This window comes from Vigna unguiculata, chromosome 6 (assembly GCF_037176805.1).
Source record: "Vigna unguiculata cultivar grain cowpea cultivar isolate G323 ecotype 2 chromosome 6, ASM3717680v1, whole genome shotgun sequence".
NCBI lineage: Eukaryota > Viridiplantae > Streptophyta > Magnoliopsida > Fabales > Fabaceae > Vigna > Vigna unguiculata.
Genome location: NC_140797.1, coordinates 27,131,667 through 27,156,442, shown reverse-complemented (window position 1 = coordinate 27,156,442; position 24,776 = coordinate 27,131,667). Strand labels below are relative to the sequence as shown.

The 24,776-nt window shown below is 36.8% G+C and overlaps 1 protein-coding gene across 1 annotated transcript; it reads left to right on the top strand.

The window, feature by feature from the left end:
- The first annotated feature begins 12,110 nt into the window (after positions 1-12,110).
- On the top strand, positions 12,111-16,533 carry LOC114188424 (uncharacterized). The gene is made up of 2 exons (XM_028077011.1): positions 12,111-12,591; positions 16,508-16,533. Exons 1-2 carry the CDS (start codon positions 12,111-12,113, stop codon positions 16,531-16,533), a joined length of 507 nt encoding a protein of 168 aa, XP_027932812.1.
- The last annotated feature ends 8,243 nt before the right edge of the window (positions 16,534-24,776 follow it).

Genomic DNA, 24,776 nt, shown 5'->3' with positions numbered 1-24,776 from the left:
AACAGTGGAGAACCTCTACAACTTCCGCCCAAGCGAGCTACTCTCGCCTAGGCGAGAGTTGTAGAATCTCGTATCAGGTTTTGAATCATGCGTGTCGCCCAGGCAACCAATATCAAGATTGAGCGATTGGGTCTTTCGCCCAGACGAGAATGGCTCACCTAAGCGAGTCACGAGGAAACCTGAACCATTTTTTAGCGCAACATCTCTCCCAGGCGAGAGGTTTTGGGGTTCTGAGCGATAAGCATGCTCGCTTAGGCGAGAATGGCTCGCCTAAGCGAGGTCGCGATGAGAATTGATGTTTGTTTGATTGAATCCTCGTCCAGGCGAGAAGTTCTGTGTGTATTGAGCGACTTAGGGTCTCGCTCAGGCGAGAAGAGCTCGCCTAAGCGAGATGAAGAGGTATAGCCATTGTTACACACTCGCTCAAGTGAGGTGGGCTAGCTTAAGCGAGATCGAGGTTCTAGCTTGGGCGAACTGACATGGCTTAAGCGAGAATGGCGCGGAGTCATGTGTTTGTGCACTATTTGGACTGTTTGCTTGTTATTTCCTAAAGGAATTATATGCTTGTGTTTGTGGTGTTTGGGCTTGAAGGACTAAGTCCAATAGGGGTCTGGGATGTGCTTGATGGTTGGATGCATGATGGGCATGGAACTGGTTGAGTTCCCGTCGGCTACTAATGGACGAGGAGTCCTTAGTATGGTGATTACATGCGTCGGGTGCACGATGATCAAGGAACTGCTATGTTCCCGTCGGCTACTATTGGGCGGGGAGTCCATAGTATGGTGATTGCGTGCATGCCAAGGTCCAAGTTGAGAAGGCTTGGATGATTTACTACAGACGAGGAGTCTGTAGGGCAGGACTATGAGCGGGATAGGCTCATAGGGTTGGACCACGAATGGGTTAGTTTCGTGGAAGCATAGTGAAGTCCCAAGACCTAGTTCATGTATATGACTCATGAAGGAATATGAGATCATGGTTGGGTAATTTGAAAATAATGAAATATTTATTCATGTTATTTTTGGGATGGATGACATATTTATTTCACGTATCTTTTTATATATTGTGCATAGCTCACCCTTTCTGTGTGTGTGTGGCGATGATTGGATAACTCGTTATCCGGGAGTAGATGATTTAACAGGTGGGCCAGGAGATGCTTAGACTCGGAGCGAGGGATAGCATGGGATTTTGTACATATGTTTATTATTTTGGTTCTGAGATAATTATGTAACCTTTTGGGAGCCATTTGAATCTTTTTTCAGTTTTAAAAATTATGGACTCCTATTTTTATTACATGTATATTAAAGTTTTAAATTTCCCGTGTTTTTGGGAAATGGTATTATATTAAATGAGGTATTTATTTTAGTTCCTATTTATTTATTAAAATTTAGTAATATTCTTTAGGGATGTTACAACACGCACACACACGCGCACACAGAGACGCACACACACACACATACACACACACACACACACTATATATATATTTTTAATTTCTTATGGAACCATTTGGCTTGTCATGAAGTTCATTTGCATCTCTAAGATATTTTTTCGTCTTTTCATAGTCTTTATACAAATATGTTCAAATGATGTATCTCCATTAAATATTTTTTATGTCTCACATTTGAATATTTCTATTCCTTTATAATTTTTTTATTTATTGTATCTTTTCTTTTCACATGAGAATGTTTAACACTATTTACAATAACAAACCTTTCATTTACTATAAAATTTTTATCTTCTTTATTTATTATTATTAATTTTTGTCTCATTATGCATGATTTAAGGACCTTGGACACAAAATCCAAACAATTAAGTAGTGCATAAGCCTCTCATCTATTTTTAATCCTCAAACCAAGAATTGTTTTACAATGTCTTCCTGAGGATTTTTCAGAAATGATCTAAATGCGAGTAGCCTGCTGAAGCCTTCAATCCCGGTTAGCACATTGACAACATCTTCTCGAATGGGAAGCTTTGCAACATTTTCCCAAATATCATTGAAAAGAATTACATATATTCCTTTGACTTTGTTGAATGCTACCTTATCTTTGTACTTAAAGTTGTAATAAAATACCCTTACCAAGTCAGGGTAGTAGGTTCCTTGCAACTCCACAAAGAATTTGAGCCCTTGGTTAGTCAATAATTGAGGAAATGGGAAGTCAGATGCACTGAACTAGTCTATGTTAATAAATTTGGGCACAATCAAATTTCTTTCTTTCTATAAAGAGACACCCAACTTTCATAAGGTACTTTTATACTAGTTTGGGTCAAAAGACCCTACCTCTAGTTGTTAATCTTTCTGAAGAGGGATAAACTCAAACACTAAACATAAACCAAACTTACAATCATAGAAGAAAGAGTTCAAGGTTTAAAAAACACCTCTGTTGAGTGCTTTTGGTGCATGCTGCTTTGGGAATCTCTTAACTAAGTCCTACACACAAATTATTCACTAAAATATGACTTACTACAAAGGCTATAATCATGTACAAAATTAAAATACAAGTCTTCTAATATCTTTTATCATCACTTTAAGTTCTTGGACTTGCTTAATGTCTTCTAATAAGCACACCAATGAGCATTAAACAATTATCACTCCACCCTCAATCATCTTATCACCACTTTTACTTTTCTTTTACATTATATTTGTTTTGCCTTCCACAAGGAAGGCTAAGTCTCTTGAGTTGATTCTCTTGTAGTTTCATAGTGTATTTTAAGGTGTTATGTAAGTAATGAGTTGTTCCTTTAATTTATTCAATCAAAGTTTATTTTTATCTATTCTTTTTTACGCTTAGTATCAAATTGAATAGAGTAAACATTATGTAACTTTGAGTAGAGTAAATCTGAGGATAGTATACGAGTGTATTAAATTCTAAGTGTGGTTGAACATATAAGACAATATGTTTTTACACATAGAAGATGATATGTGTTTACAGATAACAGGCTATACATAACTAAGTGTTGTAGACGATATGTGAGCCGAGGAAGAGTATATGATACAAGTAAACTAGAATGACCAAACAACACGGGAATAGACACGGATAAAATAAAATAAAAATTGTATTACAAACCCTTGAACTCAAGCTCATTGTTTGGTCCCAATTGAAAATAATATAAATAAGTGGGCCAAGCACATTTCTCTCACAAATTACATGCACCTTGATAAGAACAAACTAATATTTTTTTTTTACCCTTATGACATGACAAATTTATGGTACGGGATAAGCTTGAATAGATTTTATGCTTCTCTCCTAATGAAAACCTTCCAAATGTAATTACTAGGATTAAAGACATATTTCTTCAAATACAACAATGTCTCCCAGATTTTTCTCACTATTTCCCACATCACTTTGAGCATTTCATTTCAATATCAAAGTTCATTTTACTTGATTAAGGTAAGAGGGATCAATCCAAATTGTTGGTATTGCGCAGCGGAATATTTAAACTATGGTCAAAAACTAAGAGGGGGGTGAATTGGATTTTTATAAGTCTTAATAGGTTTTAAAACATTTTCTCAAAATTTAAATGATTAACTTAAAATCACAGTTACTTTAAATGCAAGTGCAGATAAATAAAGAGTTTAAAGGAGAAAGATGCACACTGATATTTGTATTGGTTCAGATCAAAAGACCCTACGTCTAGTTGTTAATCTTTTAAACAAAGAGATTAACTCAATCACTATAATAAACAGAATACAACAGATTATATAAGAGTAAGGATTAGAAAACACCTCTCTTGAACAACCACAAGAGATGAACAAAACTCCCCATAAATCACACAGAGGATGACCAGCTTTCCTAGTAACAGCACAACACTCAATCTTCTAAGAACTCACTTAGAAAAAGTTATCACTCACTTACACTAGGTTTTTCAAAGCTTTCTTTAAGAATCTCACAGAGCAACACTTTGCAATCACAACACAAGAACTCTGAATCTTAAAAAGGTGGTTTGAAGTTTGGAAACTGAGTTCTATTTAAAGAGGTTTTCGTAGGCTGAGTTAGAAATGAAGAGTTTAGCTGAAATTGCCAAGGATAATCGATTACCCAAAATGGTAATCGATTATCTCATGTACAAATTTGAACAAATATTTTTATAACTGCCAATGGTAATCGATTACCAGAAATGGTAATCGATTATTTCAAGTCATTTTTCAAGAGCCAAGTTATAACTGTCAGTGATAATCGATTACCATTCGTGGTAATCGATTATCTTAAGTAGGTTTTGAAAAATAGAATTTTTTGAGTTGGTAATCGATTATTATAAGTTGGTAATCGATTACCATACTGATGTTTGCAAAAAAAATGAGTTTCTCTCAGAGGAGTTGTGAGCTGGCTATTGTTCTAACAATTTTTCACCTAACTAGAAAAAATTTAAGTCTATTACAATAAGAATCTTTAAACATAAACTATATTGTCTTCAATATCTTCGAGTTTTTCTTCAACATCTTTGTCATCATCAAAATCTTTTAATCAATCTTTGTCAACACAAATCTCTAAATTTTTATTATGACACATTTTTTCTCTAAGTATATGTATCTATTATGAGGCATTTTAATATGTATCTATCCATACACAATTTGAAAACTCTGACTATAAAAATATATTCCTTGGGTGTGAAAACCTAGGCTTAGGTTCAAAAATCAACTCATTTCAAGGTTTACAAATAAAGTTATTAACAAAACAATTTTTTTATTTTAGAAATATGTATGTGGGAATTCTATTTTCTTTTTTGGTTATTGTTTTGGTTTTAATCTTTTGTGTTTACACTATTTCTTTTGGGGCAACATCCTTGTATAATATATTAAGTCAATCGAGGGATTAAGGATTTAAATGTAATACATGAAGCACTAAAATAGTTATATAACACACATATAAGTTGTATTTGTTGTCTTATATATGAATGTTTTGAAAATTTTGGGCGGTTAGAAATGCAGTCGTTATGCTGTTAAAATTTTTGTGAAAAATTTAGTTTCAAGAGTTGTATGCAAAGTTTATGTGAAAGGACCATTGAGAAATGAATTATAGTTAATGAAATGAAGGATGAAAGAGTACTATTCTTTTAAGAATTGTATGGATAGTTACATATACTAGGTATAGAGTCCAAAAAAAGGTTAGGTGTGGGTTAATAGATGGTGGTGATATGATTACACTATATTGATGTACTTAATTAGTTAGGTAAAAACAAATCATAGGCCTCACACCTTATTCTCGACCATCCTCTTGACTATACTTTTAGAGTCAGAAGGTGGGGTACCACACATTTCGTATTTGTGGGAGCAAACAACTTAAACAATGATTATGTAATGAATTTCATGAAGATGTTGAACCTAAATTATATAGTTATGATTATTTAAAGATTGATAGTTATGAGCGTGAGACCTTGAACTCAAAATATACAAACATGATTTTTTGTTATCAACTTGATTTATTTTGCATTGTTAGTTATGACTCATGAAAATCTCAAATTTTGAGAAGTATTTTCATTTAATTGTAAATTCATTTGAATAATTATGTTGTAAACTTTAAGATGTTATGATGAAGTTTTAAAGGTAAGGAAAAGACTCACCCTTACTTTCTTGTTGTTTAGAGGAAGAAAACAAGGACTTAAACTATAACAATGAGATTAATCCACCTTGATTTTTCACATAACCCCTAATTTTGTGAAATCACCACCTGGTATAGTTTAACTTGTTTTGTGATGTATTTTAAATTAAGACCTATCTTTGTTTTGTTGTAAAAGTAAAAAGAGACATTCCTAACCTAGATCTATATGTATGTCAATATTGAAACCACATGAATATGATATACGTTTAACAAACAAATTATAAAGGCAAAGAACATTGCATCTATTCGGTCAAGGAAAGTTTTGAGCTTACGTATGATTGGTTAGATGAATTTATAACATCATACAATTTTGACTCTTAGTCAAATGAATTTTGTGTTTGACGCGACCCAATGGATGAATTTTTTATTATTATTGTCAATTTATGTAAGATTCGCGGAATTTAATTAATTAAATAAATAATTAATTAATAAATGAGGGAGGGTAGTACATATATGACATTAAAATCTGTTATATATGACGTGGAAAAGTACTAGCTCAAGTGGCTGAGAGTACTTTGTTTGTGTGAGAGGACTTGGGTTCGAGTCCTATGTATGCTTGAATTGTGTGTGTTAGCAAGAAACATAAGTTGGCTTGATGGTTTAGAATTGATTTGACTTTGGCATGGTGTGGGTTCGAACCTGGGTGGACGCAAATTTAACTTCTTTTTGCTAAAAAGTTGTGTGACTGAATATGAATAGGTGAGGAAGATCTTAGCAAGAGGGGGGTAGCCAAGAGGGACTGAAAAATAAAACAACTAATAATGGGCTTGAATATCAATGAACTCCATCATAAACCGAAATTCGTTTTTTTGCATTGGCCTAACATTAGGGCCTTTAAAAGGCAAAATTTGAGAGTGGAAAAGGGTTTTGAGAGGCTGTTTTCAGAGAGCTCTGTGAGGTGCACGAAATCAAGGTAAGATAGAAAGTTTTGAGAGAATTAGATAGGGGTAATTGAAGTGGTGATAAGGCAAGCCTTGGTGATAAGGCATCTCGCACAGGCGGTGTGATTTGGTCTTAGGCGACAAGTCATCTCGCTTAGGCGAGTATACCTCGCCCAAACGAGAATTCGTGGGTGTTTTAGGTGGTTTGATTGGATATCTCGCGTAGACGGGATCGATTGTTGTTTTGAGGGGAATGGCGTCTCGCCCAGGCGAGCACCTCTCGCCTAAGCAAGATCTCGAGGGAAGGTTGGTGGTTGTTGTTGAACTCGTCGCCTAGACGAGGTATATTATTTTTGGGCGAGTGGGAGTCTCGCCCAGGCGAGACTGATCTCGCTTAAGCGAGACTTCATAGGATGCAGAGGTGATGGGGGCTTGCCCAAGCTAGTGGGTCTAGCTTAAGCGAGATAAGCTGGATAGGTTAAACAAAGGAGTATATTTTAACGGAGTGAGGGTGTCGGGACACTTTCAAAGCATGTGTTATTGCTATATTAATGGGATGAAGTGGAAATTGTAAAGTATGGTCTATAAGGCTTCTAAGAATATCTCGATGTGGGCTTGTTGATGTTCTAAGGGTTTTGGCCCGGAACGTATCCTTGAGTTGTGGCTCAGGATAGCGGTTAAGCATGTGGCATTCTATGGCTTGTGGCCCGGAATGAGTTCCCTTGAGTTGTGGCTCGGGATAGCGGATGAACACGAGGAACCTTGAGTTGTGCCTCAGGTTGGCGAGTGTGCCGGTGTGAGTGTGCTGGTTGTGGCCAGTACGGATGGGTCCAGATGGATTGCCCTCCTCAATGGTTGCTAACGATTTTGGTGGTCCTGGGACATTACGGACTATAATCGTACTTGGGAACTCCACCTGGCGTTACGGTGTGTGATCCGTAGCATGGTTTCCGCATGTGCTCTATCGGTGGTGGCCGATAGGTGTGGCAACAAGGCACCTTGAGATACTCAATAGAAGATATAGAACACTACTAACATGGTTGTGGCCATGAGAAGAATTGGAACGAGGTTTCCTTATGTACCTACTACGCATGGTGGTGGCCATGTGGAGGGAAGGTAACGAGACTTCCACTAGGTGCATCGGTGTACATGGTGGTGGCCATGTGATGGAAAGGGAGTAAGGTTCTGTGGGAAAAGAAAGGATATTTTATATGGTTGTGGCCATGCAATATAAAGAAAGAGTTTGTGTTGTTGTCATATTATTTGTATTGGTTATACAAGTATATGTATGTTTAGTATAATTTTGTGTGTTTCAACCGTTAGCTCACCCTATCTGCTTGTGTTTGGCGATGATCGTGTACGCAGTACATGTGAGCAGGTGATGATGCAGGTGGAGCTGGTGAAGCTTAGCTACGGAGAGGGGATGATTACGGGAATTTTTATGTTCATGTTTTTGTTACTCTATTTTAATATATGATGTAAAGGCTTATGGCCTACTTGACTAAACTCACAGTTTTGTATTTATGGACTTATTAGTAATTTAATGAAGTTTTACATTTCCCGTGTTTTGGGAAACGAGGTATTATTATTAAATGAGACTTTAATAAATGTTGCTGACGTATTATTTCTATTTTATTTTATTAAATTCGTAATATCCAGACGGGATGTTACATATGGTATCAGAGCTTTGTTTTCAAAATGATTTTTGGCGTCTATGGGGAGTGAGCTTACCGTGTGTGCTTGGGAGATCATTTTGATCCTTGTGTGTTAGCTATCTTTTAGTATGAAGTCTTAACCAAAGCTATTTGATGTGAACAGTTATATGTGGCGTGCTCAAGCTATGGCAAATAGGAGAAGAAGGAATAATGCTGGGGCTGATGAGATCGCTCAGGCGATACATCGGATGGTAGATGCGATGCAGCCCATTGCAGCGCAACCTCGGGCCATGGTAGCACCCACACGCCCGGTGTCGATGGAGGACTTTATGAGACATAAACCCTCAAAGTTTGCAGGCAAATCTTCTCCAGATGAAGCCAATGCTTGGCTTAAAGAGTGTGAGAAAATCTGCCGGGTGATCGATTGCACAGATGCCCAGAAGCTTTCATTTGTCTCCTTCCTGCTGGTAGCTGACGTAGAGTACTGGTGGACAGGCATGCAGCAGCTCATGCAGACCCGGGGCGAGGAGGTTACCTGGACTTCCTTCAGGGAGAGATTTTTGGAGAAATATTTTCCAGCCAGTGTCAGGCATGAGAGAGAGGCGGAATTCCTCACATTCCAGTAGGGGAACCTAACTGTGCAGGCATACACAGACAGGTTTGAGTATTTGGCCAGGTTCCACACACCTACTGTTACCGAGGAGTGGAGATGCCGAAAATATGAGGGCGGGTTGAAACACGAGTTGCGCCGCTTTATTGTACCTTTCCAGATCAGGGAATTCCCAGTCTTGGTGGAGTAGGCCAAGGCTGTAGAGCAACTTGAGATGGGGCCCAGCAAAGGGGCCCGACCTCAGAAGACTACATCTGATTCACGGCAGCAGAAGAAGCCGTATGATAGGCCACAGAGTTCGGCTAAGAAACTAAAGTGCTACAACTATGGTGGGGAGCATTATCGGAGGGATTGTCCAAAACCCTCTGGCAGTTCTAGTGGTAGTGGTGGTAGCACTGGCAAGTGCTACGTTTGTGATCAGACGGGCCATTTTGCACGACACTGCCCGAATAAGAAACCAGTTGGAGGTGCACTAGTGAAGAAACCAGTAGGGGATCGACCTAGAGCCCCTGGTCGTGTATTCGCCTTGACGACTACTGAGGCCGCCCAGTCAGGTAACCTAGTTTGTTGTTTGATCACAAGGTTGTTGTGTTGTATGACTCAGGAGCTACCCATTCATTCGTATCCAATGAATGCGTGAGGAGGCTCGATCTAGTGATGTGAGAGCTAGCGTGCGAGCTAATAGTTGCGACACCAGCGTTTGGGGAGGTATCCACCACGTCTGTTTGTGTGGGATGACCTATAGAGGTGGCAGGCCGCAGGTTCAAGGTGAATCTCATTTGCTTACCAATGGTTAGATGTGATTTTGGGTATAGATTGGTTGGCCAACAACCATTTTGCAGAAGGACTGGAATTGATATCATCCCACCAAGCAGAGAAGAAGATTGAAGTGGGGGCTACATGTTTTATGATAGTAGCTCAGACGGAGAAGAAGAGTATTGCAGAGAAGATTAGTCTGATTCTTGTGGTAGATGAATATGCGGATGTCTTTCATGACGAAATTCCAGAGTTGCCACCAAGCAGGCATGTGGATTTCACCATTGATCTCATCCCTGGTGCTGGCCCAGTATCTATGGCACCATATCGGATGGCACCAGCTAAGTTGGCAGAGTTGAAGAAACAGATTAAGGATCTGCTTGAGAAGAACTTTATCCGGCCAAGTGCATCACCATGAGGGGCACCGGTATTACTTGTGAAAAAGAAGGATGGCAGTTCCAGGTTGTGTGTTGACTACCGGCAGTTGAATAAGTTAACAATTAAGAATAAGTACCCGCTGCCGAGGATTGATGATCTGCTGGACCAGTTAAGGGGAGCAGCTGTGTTCTCTAAGATTGACTTGAGGTCTGGATACCATCAGATCTTATTCAAACTAGAGGATGTGTAGAAGACTGCATTCAGGTCTCGCTACGGCCACTATGAGTATGTGGTGATGCCGTTTGGGATGACGAATGCGCCTGTTATATTCATGGACTACATTAATAGGATATTTCGGCCGTATCTGGATCAGTTTGTTGTTGTATTCATTGACGACATACTGATATATTCTGAGAGTAAAGAAGAACACGCGGATCATCTGCGAGTGGTGTTGGAGGTGCTTAGAGAGGATAAGCTTTATGGGAAGTTATCGAAGTGTGAGTTTTGGCTTGATGAGGTGCAGTTCTTGGGCCATGTAATCTCAGACCAAGGAATCTCAGTGGACCCAGCAAAGGTTGAAACAATGGTGAAGTGGGAAAGGCCACAGACTGTGACCGAGGTGAGAAGTTTCTTGGGCCTGGCAGGGTATTACAAGCGCTTTGTGGAAGGATTCTCCAAGATGGTGAGTCCATTGACTCAACTCACCAGGAATGACCAGTCCTTTTCTTGGACAGACGAGTGTGAGGTCTGTTTTGAGGATATAAGGAGGAGATTGACCATTGCACCCATCTTAGCTATCCCAGATACAGCCAAGATGTTTGAGGTGTACTGCGATGCTTCATACCAGGGTTTGGGGTGTGTGTTGATGTAGGACAAACGACATGTTGCTTATGCATCTCGCCAGCTGAAAGTACACGAAAAGAACTACCCTACGCATGATTTGGAGTTGGCTGCGGTAGTTTTTGCTCTCAAGACGTGGAGGCATTACTTGTATGGTTTGCAGTTTCAAGTGTTCAGTGATCATAAAAGTTTGAAGTACTTATTTGATCAGAAAGAGTTGAATATGAGACAGAGGCGTTGGATGGAGTACTTAAAAGATTATGATTTTGAGCTTCTATACCATCCAGGGAAAGCCAATGTAGTTGCTGATGCTCTGAGTCGGAAGAGAGTTCATATGTCTGCTATGATGATGAAGGAGTTGGAGCTTATAGAGAAACTGCAAGATATGAACTTGAATCTATACACAAGTGTTGATCATATACGATGCAGCATGTTTTAAATCACTAATGAGTTCTTAAATGAGGTTAGGGAGGAACGGGGTAAAGATCAAGAACTACAGCAGATTATGAGTGAGTTAGGAACTAAAAAGAGAAAAGACTTCAGGATGGGCAGAGATGGTATCCTGAGATTCAGAGAGAGAGTGTGTGTACCTCGCAGTCGGGTGTTAAGGAAGATGCTCTTGGATGAAGGGCATAAGAGTCGTCTTAGCATACATCCAGGTATGACTAAGATGTATAAGGACTTGAAAGCGACCTTCTGGTGGACGGGTATGAAGACTGATGTGGCTGACTATGTCGCTTCTTTTTTGGTATGCCAGAAGGCAAAAATTGAGCACCAGAGGCTGGGTGGTACACTGGAGCCTCTTGACATTCCCTAGTGGAAATGGGACAGCATTTCCATGGATTTTTTCACGCACTTGCCACGGTCTATGAGAGGACATGACTCGATATGGGTTATTGTAGACAGATTGACGAAGTGTGCACACTTCCTACCAATCAATCAGAAGATGTCATTGGATAAGCTAGCGGAGTTATATGTCAGAGAGATTGTTAGACTTCATGGTGTGCCAGCGAGTATTGTGTCGGATAGGGATCTGAGGTTCACCTCCAGGTTTTGGCAGTCATTGCAGAATGCCTTAGGCACGCAGCTGAGAATGAGCTCGGCATATCATCCTCAGACTGATGGGCAGTTTGAGAGAACCATACAGTCACTAGAGGATCTGCTGAGGACTTGTGTGTTAGATCACCTGGGTACGTGGAGTGACATGTTGCCATTGGTGGAGTTCACGTACAATAATAGCTACCATTCCAGCATTGGGATGGCATCATACGAGGCCCTGTATGGTAGGAGATGCAGGACCCCATTGTGTTGGCAGTAAGATGGAGAGTTTGTGGTGTTCGAACCAGAATTCCTGTAGTAGACTACTGAGAGGGTAAGAGTGATACAGGATCGGATGCGGGTAACTCAGAGTCGGCAGAAATCCTACGCCGATAAGAGGAGGAGGCCACTCGAGTTTGAGGCTAGTAACCATGTATTCCTCAGGGTTACACCTACAACAAGCATTGGGAGAGCCCTGAAATCGAGGAAGTTGACCCCTCAGTTCATTGGTCTGTATCAGATTACGAGGAGGATCGGACCCGCCGCGTACGAGATTGCCTTGCCACCTCACTTGGCAAATCTGCACAACGTCTTCCATGTTTCACAACTGAGGAAGTACGTGGCAGATCCTAATCATGTGCTGGAGCAGGATGATGTCCAGGTGCGCGAGGATTTGACTATGTGGGTTGGACCAGTAAGAATCTTGGATTCTCAAGTGAAGCAGCTTAGGGGGAAGGAGATCAGAACGGTGAATGTGTTATGGGATGAGGCAACTCAGGAAATGACATGGGAGATGGAGGATGTCATGAGGAGGTCTTACCCTCATCTTTTCACTGGTAAGTTCTCTTTTTCGAGGATGAAAAATTTTAAAGGTGGGGGTAATGTAAAATCCGTGGAATTTAATTAATTAAATAATTAATTAATTAATAAATACGGGAAGGTAGTGCATTTATGACATTAAAATCTGTTATATATGACGTGGAAAAGTACTAGCTCAAGTGGTTGAGAGTACTTTGTTTGTGTGAGAGGACTTGGGTTCGAGTCCTATGTATACTTGAATTGTGTGTGTTAGCAAGAAACATAAGTTGGCCTGATGGTTTGGAATTGATTTGACTTTGGCATGGTGTGGGTTCGAACCTGGGTGGACACAAATTTAACTTCTTTTTGCTAAGATAGAAAGTTTTGAGAGAATTAGATAGAGCTAATTGAAGTGGTGATAAGGCAAGCCTTGGTGATCAAAGGAAATTCCCCAATTTCAGAAGTTAAGCAAGGGATTTTTCAGGTTAGGGGAGCTGAACCCGAACCCTATCTTAACTGCACTGTTTTTGTATGATTTTGATGAATTGCTGCCCTAAATTTCATGCTATACTTGAGGGAATTCGGGGTTGTGGATTTTGGGGACTGTTGCATTGGAATTGGACCTAAGAGTTTGCCTATAATGGGATGGTATGTTGTGCATTCTGTGATTATGCAAAGTTGGGTGGTTGGGGATTATTTTCGTGTCCAAATAATGCTCATGTGCCTATCCAAATTGTGCTTAATGAATTGGTGTGTTTGAGATGTGTTTCGGGTCGCTGGTGCAATGTGTGTATGCGTGAATCAGTGCCAGAACCTGCAATTCTCGCTCAGGCAAGCTAGGCTCGCCTAGGCGAGACATGCAGGGAAGTGTATCCTCTATTTTGCTCGTGCATCTCGCCCAGGCGGTGTGATTTGGTCTTGGGCGACAGGTCATCTCGCTTAGGCGAGTATACCTCGCCCAAACGAGAATTCGTGGGTGTTTTAGGTGGTTTGATTTGATATCTTGCGTAGGCGAGATCGATTGTTGTTTTGAGCGGAATGGCGTCTCGCCCAGGCGAGCACCTCTCGCCTAAGCGAGATCTCGAGGGAAGGTTGGTGGTTGTTGTTGAACTCGTCGCCTAGACGAGGTATATTATTTTTGGGCGAGTGGGAGTCTTGCCCAGGCGAGACTGATCTCGCTTAAGCGAGACTTCATAGGATGCAGAGGTGATAGGGGCTCGCCCAAGCTAGTGGGTCTAGCTTAAGCGTGATAGGTTGGACAGGTTAAACAAAGGAGTATATTTTAAAGGAGTGAGGGTGTCGGGAAACTTTCAAAGCATGTGTTATTGCTATATTAATGGGATGAAGTAGAAATTGTAAAGTATGGTCTATAAGGCTTCTAAGAATATCTCGATATGGGCTTGCTGGTGTTCCAAGGGTTGTGGCCCGGAACGTATCCTTGAGTTGTGGCTCAGGATAGGGGTTAAGCACGTGGCATTCTATGGGTTGTGGCCCGGAATGACTTCCCTTGAGTTGTGGCTCGGGATAGCGGATGAACACGAGGAACCTTGAGTTGTGGCTCGGGTTGGCGAGTGTGCCGGTGTGAGTGTGCTGGTTGTGGCCAGTACGGATGGGTCCAGATGGATTGCCCTCCTCAATGGTTGCTGACGAGTTTGGTAGTTCTGGGACGTTACGGACTATGTTCGTACTTGGGAACTCCACCTGGCGTTATGGTGTGTGATCCGTAGCATGGTTTTCGCACGTGCTCTATTGGTGGTGGACGATAGGTGTGGCAGCAAGGCACCTTGAGATACTCAATAGAAGATATAGAACACTGCTAACATGGTTGTGGCCATGAGAATAATTGGAACGAGGTTTCCTGATGTACCTACTATGCATGGTGGTGCCCATGTGGAGGGAAGGTAACGAGACTTCCACTAGGTGCATCTGTGTACATGGTGGTGGCCATGTGATGGAAAGGGAGTAAGGTTCTGTGGGAAAAGAAAGGATATTTTATATGGTTGTGGCCATGCAGTATAAAGAAAGAGTTTGTATTGTTGTTATATTATTTGTATTGGTTATACAAGTATATGTATGTTTGGTATAATTTTGTGTGTTTCAACTGTTAGCTCACCCTATCTGCTTGTGTTTGGCGATGATCGTGTACACAGTACACTTGAGCAGGTGATGATGTAGGTGGAGCTGGTGAGGCTTAGCTACGGAGAGGGGATGATTACGAGAATTTTTATGTTCATGTTTTTGTTACTCTATTTTAATATATGATGTAAAGGCTCATGGCCTACTTGACTAAACTCACAGTTTTGTATTTATGGACTTATTGGTAATTTAATGAAGTTTTACATTTCCCGTGTTTTGGGAAACGAGGTATTATTATTAAATGAGACTTTAATAAATGTTGCTGACGTATTATTTCTATTTTATTTTATTAAATTCGTAATATCCGGATGGGATGTTACAATTTACATATATTTTCACTACCATCCTAAATTATTTTAATTACTTGAGGAACTTTATTTCATAGTTTTACAATAATTGTAAATATATATATATATATATATATATATATATATATATATATATATATATATATATATATATATATATATATATATATATATATATATATATATATATATATAAGGGATGATGATGAACAAAATATAGCATTAAAATATAGTGTTTCATAGTGCACTAGACGAAGGACATTTATTTCATTGTATCAACATCAATAATCAAGCTCCTAACAAAATTCTAACGACTGGTTTAATTCTAATGCACTTATTACCTTTCCAACTTTTGGTCCTTATTTTACTTAGAGTAATGGTAAACTAGATTCTAATAAGATTGTTTGAAAGCTAGATAAAGTCTTTATTAATTTTCATTATATTGACATGTGGTTTAACCTGATATATTAAACTCTCCCTAAAATTGCTCCTACCATAGTCCTTTACTGGTCACCTTTTCTGCTACTAGATTTCATTATAAGCCACTACTCTTAGATTTTTCAAAATGTGGTTATCACATTGGTGAATGCATTAACACTTAATCTTATCTATCTTGAGAAATAATTGAGTTTAAATTCATTGTTTTAACTAGGATCTGTGCAAATGGGACAAAATGAGCTTTAAATCAAATTATGCAATAAAATTAGATTTTTAAACCATGTTAAATTATATATGCTCTATGTACAGAAAATGCACTAGATAATTTAGTTAGACAAGTCTAATTAGAGAGTATAGTGTGTGGAATTTCCCTAGATGACTTGAAGAACTATTTAAAAATCTAGTTTTGAACGATATGAAATGTAATGATGTTTCCTAAGAATTCTAACCTATGATTTGCGTAACTGAAGTGAAAGAAGTGAAAACAAGCTCATAAACCGTCTATAGATCATACAAAGATGAATTGTAAGCATAATGAAGAAAAATAAGTGTTCTTAAAGATGAAGCGTTTAATATATTGCTTAAATTGTTGGGTATCAGAGTACTAGCACAAGTACTCACAACTAAAATAAAAGATAAAAATAAAGGAACAAAAGTAGATAATAGGCAATGAATATAATTTATTCAAGGAAAGGAAAAATTACATACCATTCTCTCTAATTCCAAGGAGAAAACAATGGCAACAACTCTCTTGGAAATAGGAAAAAACTCATACAGGGAGAACCTTAAAGGAGAAACTAACCTTCTCTCTTAGAGGAGAAACTAATATTCTCTCTTAATTTTTCTCTCAAGCAAATAAAGCAAAAAGGAATAGAAAGGGAGAGACTTTGGGATTATTTCCTAAGGAAACACTGGACTCCTTTTATAACATTAAAAGTAAGCCCCAAAGTAAGTTCCCATCGATGTGGGACTTCTTTTCTCACAATCTCCCACTTGAAGATTTTGATGAAATTAATCAAATCTTCACACCATGTTTTATTCTATGCCTTCATGTTGCTTGTTCTTCTTGTAGACTTCAGTAGGATCGAATCCACATAGACTTCATTGACACATAATTCTGATCCTCCAAAACGCAATGCAACACCTGAGGTTCCTTCTAAGGACCTTTTGTCAATACTTCATTGCTCTCCACCAAATCCGCCATGAACCTACTAACCACTCCCACTGCTTGTGCAATGTCTGGTCTTGTACACATCATAACATTCATAAGGCTGTCCACCACCGATGCACTCGGTACTTGAGACTTCTCCATCCTCTCCGCTTCACTACTAGGACTCATACGTGAGGAATAATTGATAGAAAGTGGGGTCGAAATTGGCTTGCAATCTTGCATGTTGAAGCGTCGCAAGATTATTAGTAAGTATTTCTTCTGAGAAAGCCAAACCTTCCTATCTTTTTTGTCTCGGTGTATTTGCATCCCTGAAATCCTTGTTTGCTAGTTCCAAGTCCTTCTTCTCATACTTCCTAGCCAATTTTGCCTTCAATTCCTGGATTTGAACTTTGTTGGGGCCTACCTCCAACATGTCATCCACATACAACATCAATGGTCTAAACACCCAGTATGTTGTAACCGAGGCTTATGAAGGAATCAAATCTCTGGTACGAACACCTGAGCGCCCTCTTTAAACCGTACTGAGATTTGTTTAACCATGCAAACCATGTTTTCTTGTTCTTTAACGCCTTCTGGTTGGAGCATCATTTCATTTCTGCTTAACAATAACCTTGTGGGTAGTGGGACCCACAAGTGGTACCCCTTCACATTGTTAGCATAGCCTAAGCACTTAATTTTCCCAGTTTCAAGCTCTACTCGTGCTTTGGATTCCTTGAACTGGTAACAACACATTTGACTTCCTCTTGATGTAGTACACCCACAATCTCCTGGAGTAAACTTTGATTCTCCTAGTGATAACTCTGGTGATTCCCTTACATCAGAATAAACCAAGTCTTCTTGTGTTTTCCTTTTTCTGGTAGTCAAACTAGCAATCTGCGATCTATGACTATGTTTGTTGGCTTACCATATAGTGCTCGCATAGAGGTAAAACAACCTTCTTGAGCCCGAGTAAGAGATTACGTTCCGCCTGGATTTGCAAATTTTGCTCTGACTTATACCCAAGTTTACGATGTCACATCAACATCGCTTCTTCTTGACTTGTCGATGCAACCATTGCATTAGCTTCCTGCAACGTATCTCCCAAAAGCACATACACATCTGCCATGATCTTCTGAGCTTTCATGACTTACCAGATCTCTCCTCTTCTTCACAGAATATCTTCGTCCTCCGAGGTATTTGCCATACAACCTTGTGAGGTTGATGCCTCAAAGTTCTTTCCTCCATTCTTCAAATGCCAACAATTTTTCTTCACATGCCCTCTTTTGCCACAATGGTAGCATTTGAGATGCTTCTTACTTTGATATCTATCATGAGACTGACTCCCACTAGATCCACGTTCTGTTGATCTACCTTTCGTCATCACCAAAGCTTCTATTTGCCTTGCACTTTCCACCATATCCTCTTTGTTCTTTCGCCTGGATTCTTCTTCAAGAACAGCTCCGGCAACATCCTCAAAGCGTAGGAGGTCAATAACGTTGTAATTTGTAATGTTGATGACAAGTTTATCATACGAATCAGGTAAACTCTGTAGTAGAAGCTCCGCACGTTCATTTTCAATTATGTTGAAATCTGCCGCTGAAAGTTGGGCAAACAACGTATTTAGATTGTTTATGTGGTCTGTCACCGATGTGGACTCACTCATTCGAAGAGTATAGAGTTTTCTCTTCAAGAATATTCTTGTGTGAAGTGACTTAACCTCGTACAGGCTTGTGAGAGTATCCCAAATCTCCTTTGCTGTGGTCTTCTCCGCAATGCTGGATAAAACCGCATCTGCCAATGCTAAGTGCAAATTTGCTATAGCATTGTTATCTATTTCCTTCCACTTTTTATCTGTAATTCCGTCAGATTTTTCTTTAATTGCTTCTAGATAGTTGTCCTTTCTCAAAATTGCTTTCATCTTCAGTTTCCACAATGAGAAATTTTTCCCATTGAACCTCTCTATCTCGTATCTTGTTGCCATGGCTTTAAAACCGACTTATGCACTTCTCACTATGAATAGTACTGTCTACCAGAACAATGGAGGCAGACCGTGAACCAATGCACCAGGTAATTCCCAGGAAAGAGAGGTGGGTCACTAATGGACACGCTTAAGTACCAAGTCTTTCCTAGCCAGAATTTTCCTAGACAAGCACTTTCACACTACCACACTTTATCCACTATCACAACACTATTCTAATGACAATAGTAGCGGAAGATAATCACACGAACCAATAGCTCTGATACCACTGTTGGGTATCAGAGTACTAGCACAAGTACTCACAACTAAAATAAAAGATAAAAATAAAGGAACAAAAGTAGATAATAGGCAATGAATATAATTTATTAAAGGAAAGGAAAAATTACATACCATTCTCTCTAATTCCAAGGAGAAAACAATGGCAACCTCTCTCTTGGAAATAGGAAAAAACTCATACAAGGAGAACCTTAAAGGAGAAACTAACCTTCTCTCTTAGAGGAGAAACTAATATTCTCTCTTAATTCTTCTCTCAAGCAAATAAAGCAAAAAGGAATAGAAAGGGAGAGACTTTGGGATTATTTCCTAAGGAAACACTGGACTCCTTTTATAACATTAAAAGTAAGCCCCAAAGTAAGTTCCCATCGATGTGGGACTTCTTTTCTCACATAAATTGTCTAGTCAATATATTGCTTGATGCTCGAATCGTCTACTCAGTACATTGCTTGACTTGTCTACTTAGTATGTCACCAAACTCGTATGACGATATCATCTAATGAGGGATTCATCTAAATGAACCATCTACATGACCCATTTGGTGAACATATTTGGTTAAATTGTCTAACGATATAGTCTAATATTTTCTCCTGACATGTATCAGTTGGAGAACCTTGTCTACGCCTATCATTTAACACATTGGGGGCTCATTTGGATCATATATTAAGCTAGATTTTTCTACAAGATAAAATTGTTTTTAAGGTTTTATTCTGTGTGAAATTCAAAAGACATTCTGATATGAGATAACATGGTTCTCAAATTCCTACAACTAAAGATGGGAAAAGTGCAAACCTAAGCAGTAGCTAAAGTCCAGCTATACCACTATAAAAGGCAAGATCCACTACAACCTTCATCATTTCATAATTGTTCACTTCATCCATCCACCACTATTTTCCTTCATGTCTTGGGTGGTTTTCCTCATCTAAGGCTAATCCCTCTTGGTTGATACTCTTCTACTTTCATAGTTGATTCAGAGACTAAGTACAATAAATATGTTATTCTTTGGAATTTTGGTCAAAATTTATTCTACTTAAATTTATTCTTTTTGAATTCTGATTTATGCTCTCAGGATTATTTTAGAACAATTGTTTCTAATTAGATCTTATATATTTTATTATTATTCTTATTAGATTTTGATAATCCCTTGTTTAAGTAAAAAGTAAGGACTTTACATTGTTAGGGGCTGCACATGTGGAGTCTTTGTGGCACTGCATTCATATATGATGGAATGAATAAAGTGTAAATGTCATATTACTTGAAATAAGTAGGAAGCTAGATGAATTAACTAAATGATTAACTCAAACTTGTATGTTTTCTTGCTCAATAAAAAGAGGTAAAAGAATACATAAGATTTTGCATTGTTAGTGCACATGTAAAGTATGAAAAGGATCTTCTTGTATGGGGTGTAACAATCGAGAAACTTAACAAATTAATTAAATGGTTGTTTAGTTCATTTGCGATTTGTTTCGAAATTTATTGAGTGATAATTAGATGAAAACCAATGAAGAATTTAACTACGGAGGATCTTGAGAACGAACTTATCTTTCATATTTGTTTTAAAACATCCTTTATTGTTTATTTTTCTAAATCTTATTGCATATTTCAATAAGTATTGTTGTAACTCAAATCATCAATCAAATTCGATAGGAGACAATTTGGGCTAACTTAACCATATGTAATTCTTTTTGTTAAACTTTTATGCAACAAACAAACAATTTAAAGACATTAAATGATTATTGCAAACCATTAGACGATTACTTACTAGATTAATCTTTATTTGATTACACCAGGAACAACAATCACACATCCTAACTATAAGGGAGTTATAAAATAATCTTTTTCTTAACTTGTTGTTGGTTGTCCTATATGTTCATGTTACAAAAAAAATTATAGAATTTGGAAAATACTCTTAAGGTTTGGAACAAAGTTGTCTTTGGTAATGTCCATCATAAGGTAGTTGATTAGGGATGTCAAAAAAATCCGTACCCGTGAATATTCGCGGATAAAAATCACAACGGGTAATAAATGGATATTGTAAATGGATATCCTACCTTCCTTGTTGATATTCCTATAGTTGATAAAACTCAGCTTTTGGAATCTATATGGCTTTAAACAATGCCCCCCCTGTGGTTCTTTAATCCATCCATTCTTTTAAAAGAGCATTAGGCTATGCCAGATTTCGATGTAACATTAAATTACCAATAGTTGTTTTGGAAAGAAAAAAAGAGAGGCTAATACGCTTCGTTCAATGATGGTGATGGAAACACATCCTTCTTTCAAACAATGGCTAAAAAGGAAGATATAATTAATCATGTATTCATACTCTCATGATAATATTTTGGAGGATCATTAAGTATCCTAATTTTGAGGAAATTAAGAACGTTGTTTTTAGCTTAAATAATAGTTCTTAGTCATAATGGCTTTGATGATTTAAAAGAAAATAATAAAATATCAATAATTAATATTGAAATATTGAAAATGATATTATACTATAAAAGAAAAAAAAATGGATAAATGTTTTCTATAATTAAAATTCTTTTTATTAATAAACTTTAAATGAAGGAATTATCGACAAAAGTATATTTGTTGACAAGTGAAATCTAAAATTCATAAGTTAAATTGATCGGTGAGTCAATTTTACCGATGGAAAAGAATTTGTTGGTAAATCCAATATTTTTTGTAGGGGAAGATTCTAGCAATACATTTATTAGACGATTCTAACAATACACTAGCAAGATGATTCTGGAAATACACTAACAAGATGATTCTAGTCATACACCGACTAGACGATTCATGAATCATCTTCTCTTTTCCATCTTAAAAAATACTTTATTTCCTCGTAAAATTTACAATCTAGTCTCTCTCAATTAGTGAAAAATCTCCAAATCAACTTTCGAGCATCATCCATAAATACATTAAATGATCTATCATTATACCTTCTATAAATGACTTATGAGCTTGTTTATACTTTAGCTACACAAAGCACAAATTAGAATATTCAGAAAATGTCTATGCATAACATCAAAATTCAGCTTATGGATGATCTATCAAAACGTCTAATAAAAGTCAACTAACTAGATTCTTTAATTGATCTCATCTAATGTCTACCAAGACTTTAAATGTTGATTTAAATCAATGATTTTAGTTAAAACTTATTAATCCCAATTGCATAAACTCAAGTTTTCGAATTGCATTTACAATATACTCATCAATCAACATCCTATGTTTAGAGATGTTTAATTCTTTAGTTGGAAGTTTTAGTTATACTTTTTTGTATATAGATTACATTTCACATCCATATTTTTTATTTTTTATTTTATTTTTTCTTAATAATATTTTTCATGTCAAAGTATAATGTCTAACATGAATTTTATAAATAAGTACATATATAGTGGCGAAACTTAGACAAAAACATTAGGGGTGCCAAATTAAATCTTTTTATATATAAATTATTTTTTTTAATTAAATAAAAAAATTCTTTATTTTCTTTGTTTCAATCATTTTCATAAAGTGATTCTCTTATGCATTTTCCAATTTATAATCTTTCTAATTCATTAAATTAACATAATAGGGATGTTCTAATTTCTAATCCAATTCAAGGTTATTCAACTAATTTATTATGTGCAGCGAAATTTGTAGTTCAACCCAAGATACATCCATAAAATCTTACAAATTTTACCATATGCAATGGAAAACACAAAATTTCTAAATTTCATAATCTATGTTATACTAATTTCAGGAAAAAATATAATTAGGATTAGTGCCAATTTCATAAAAGAATCCTTACAATCATAATTAAGCAAACTAATTGGAAAAAAACTTAATTTAAGAAAATCATCATAATAGGAGAATCATAAACACATAAATCATAATAAGATATTAACCTTGATTCATGAGAGGTCTTGTGCATTTTTTAATCTTTTGTTTTCTAATCTTTCTCTTTACTTTCTTTCTATTCTCATTATTTTTTAATGATTTACTGTAAAAGAATCTCATCACTACTGATAAAACCTATTATCTTTCATTAATTCATGTCATCAAGTTGATTTTTATTTTATTTTTTATACAATAAATATATATAAATAAAATAGGTGATAAAATAAAATATTTTATTAATTTAATATAAATAAAATAATAATATATAATTATAATTTTAAAAAATATATAATATATATAAAAAATAGAATTAAAATTTTTTGGGAGCCATGGCTCCCTTATCATAACAATGGTTCACCATTTTATATATATATATATATATATATATATATATATATATATATATATATATCAAATTTCCGTGGCCATTAAAATATTTTGGTCACACAACTCACAGTTAACCAATCAATAAAATAAAAACATGACAGCTAGCTGATTCCAAGGTGTATGGATTTTATAATTTTCTAAAAGAAAATTTCTACTTTCTTCCATTTTTTTTTAACTAAATAATTCCATCCCCATTCTCTTTTCAAGTGCATCCCTATCCCTGCATTAAGGCGTAAAGCAATCACAGCCAACAATTTCCCCAAAAATGTCGAAACAAATTAAGAATTTCTCAAGACCAAACATGTGGAACAAAATAAAAATCTAAAAATTCCTTTGGCAAAGTGAGTATACATTTTCTCTTGTTTCAACCATGCCATCATCAAACAAATTTTCTATCATGCCCTGTCATTTCACATGTTTAACTTTTATATACATTTCCTCCCCCACCACTTTCATAAAACAACTATTTTTTTCACTGTTGACCGTACCAAACCCATATTCAACTGCATGCATTACCACTTCTTTTAAAAGTGAATATTAAGTTATTATTTTAGATGAATTTCTCGGTAGTACCTTTTGCATGATAAAAAAATTAACAATGTTATTATATTTTTATATAAATTAGTTTCATTGTTCCCCATTATCATTGCTTGGAAGCTTTGCACCTTTCTTTTGTGAGAAATGACATGTTGGAGGAGATGCCATGTGAAACTTTGTAATGACATTTGATGCCATATAGTACTAGCTAGGGTTTAGGGTGCCATTATATCATTGTGTGGGTTTTCGTGGTCCTTACTTACCAAATATGGAATTTGTGCCCGAATTACCAAGTAAGAGAGAACCCTCCATTAAGAAATTTTTGTGCATTGGAAATAGTTTTCTTTTCTTTTCATTTTCAACTTCAATTTCAATGTGAGAGCATGTTGTGAAATGGAACAAATACCCAGGCTGCTGCAAACTTTTGCTTAGGAAAGGAAACCAATTTTGTCTCTTAACGGATCATATGAAGCATGTGGAACAATGAATCAAAACCTCTCATTTACTTCTCAATTACTCCCTTCTTACAAAAGAACTAGTTTCTGTTTTTAAAAACTTAAATAAATCTTATTCTAATTAAGTTAAGTAAAAATAATTAATTGAATTCAATAATTAACATAATATTCTCACTTTAACTATGACAACTAAAATCGTGACGGGATGGTAAAAAATAATTTAAAGGATACATAAGAGTCGCTATTATAGTTTATTATGGAAAACTATAGAAAAACTTTTAAACAATAGTCTTTCAAACCAAATTTGGGTTCAGAAATCGGTTACATGTGAGGAAAGTATAAGGATTCCACAATGTTCGTCTTAAGAACGATTTCCTTTAATTAAGTGTGCAAAATAAAGGTAGATTTTTAATATATTTATTTTACCCAAAAATCAAACGAGAAAATCAAACAAGATGATGCATATACCAAATAATAAAGAAAAAAAATATTTTTTTACTATTGGGTCTAACAAAGATTAACCTCGCTCCTACGTATTCTCATCCAAAATAAGAAATCAAGGTTACATAGTTTTTTTAAAAAGACTATTTGGAGAACTAGTAGGAAAATGAGGTGTTTTTTAAGTGACAATGATTGACCTTGCTCATACGTATTTTCATATGAAAAATCAATGATCGTGTAGTTC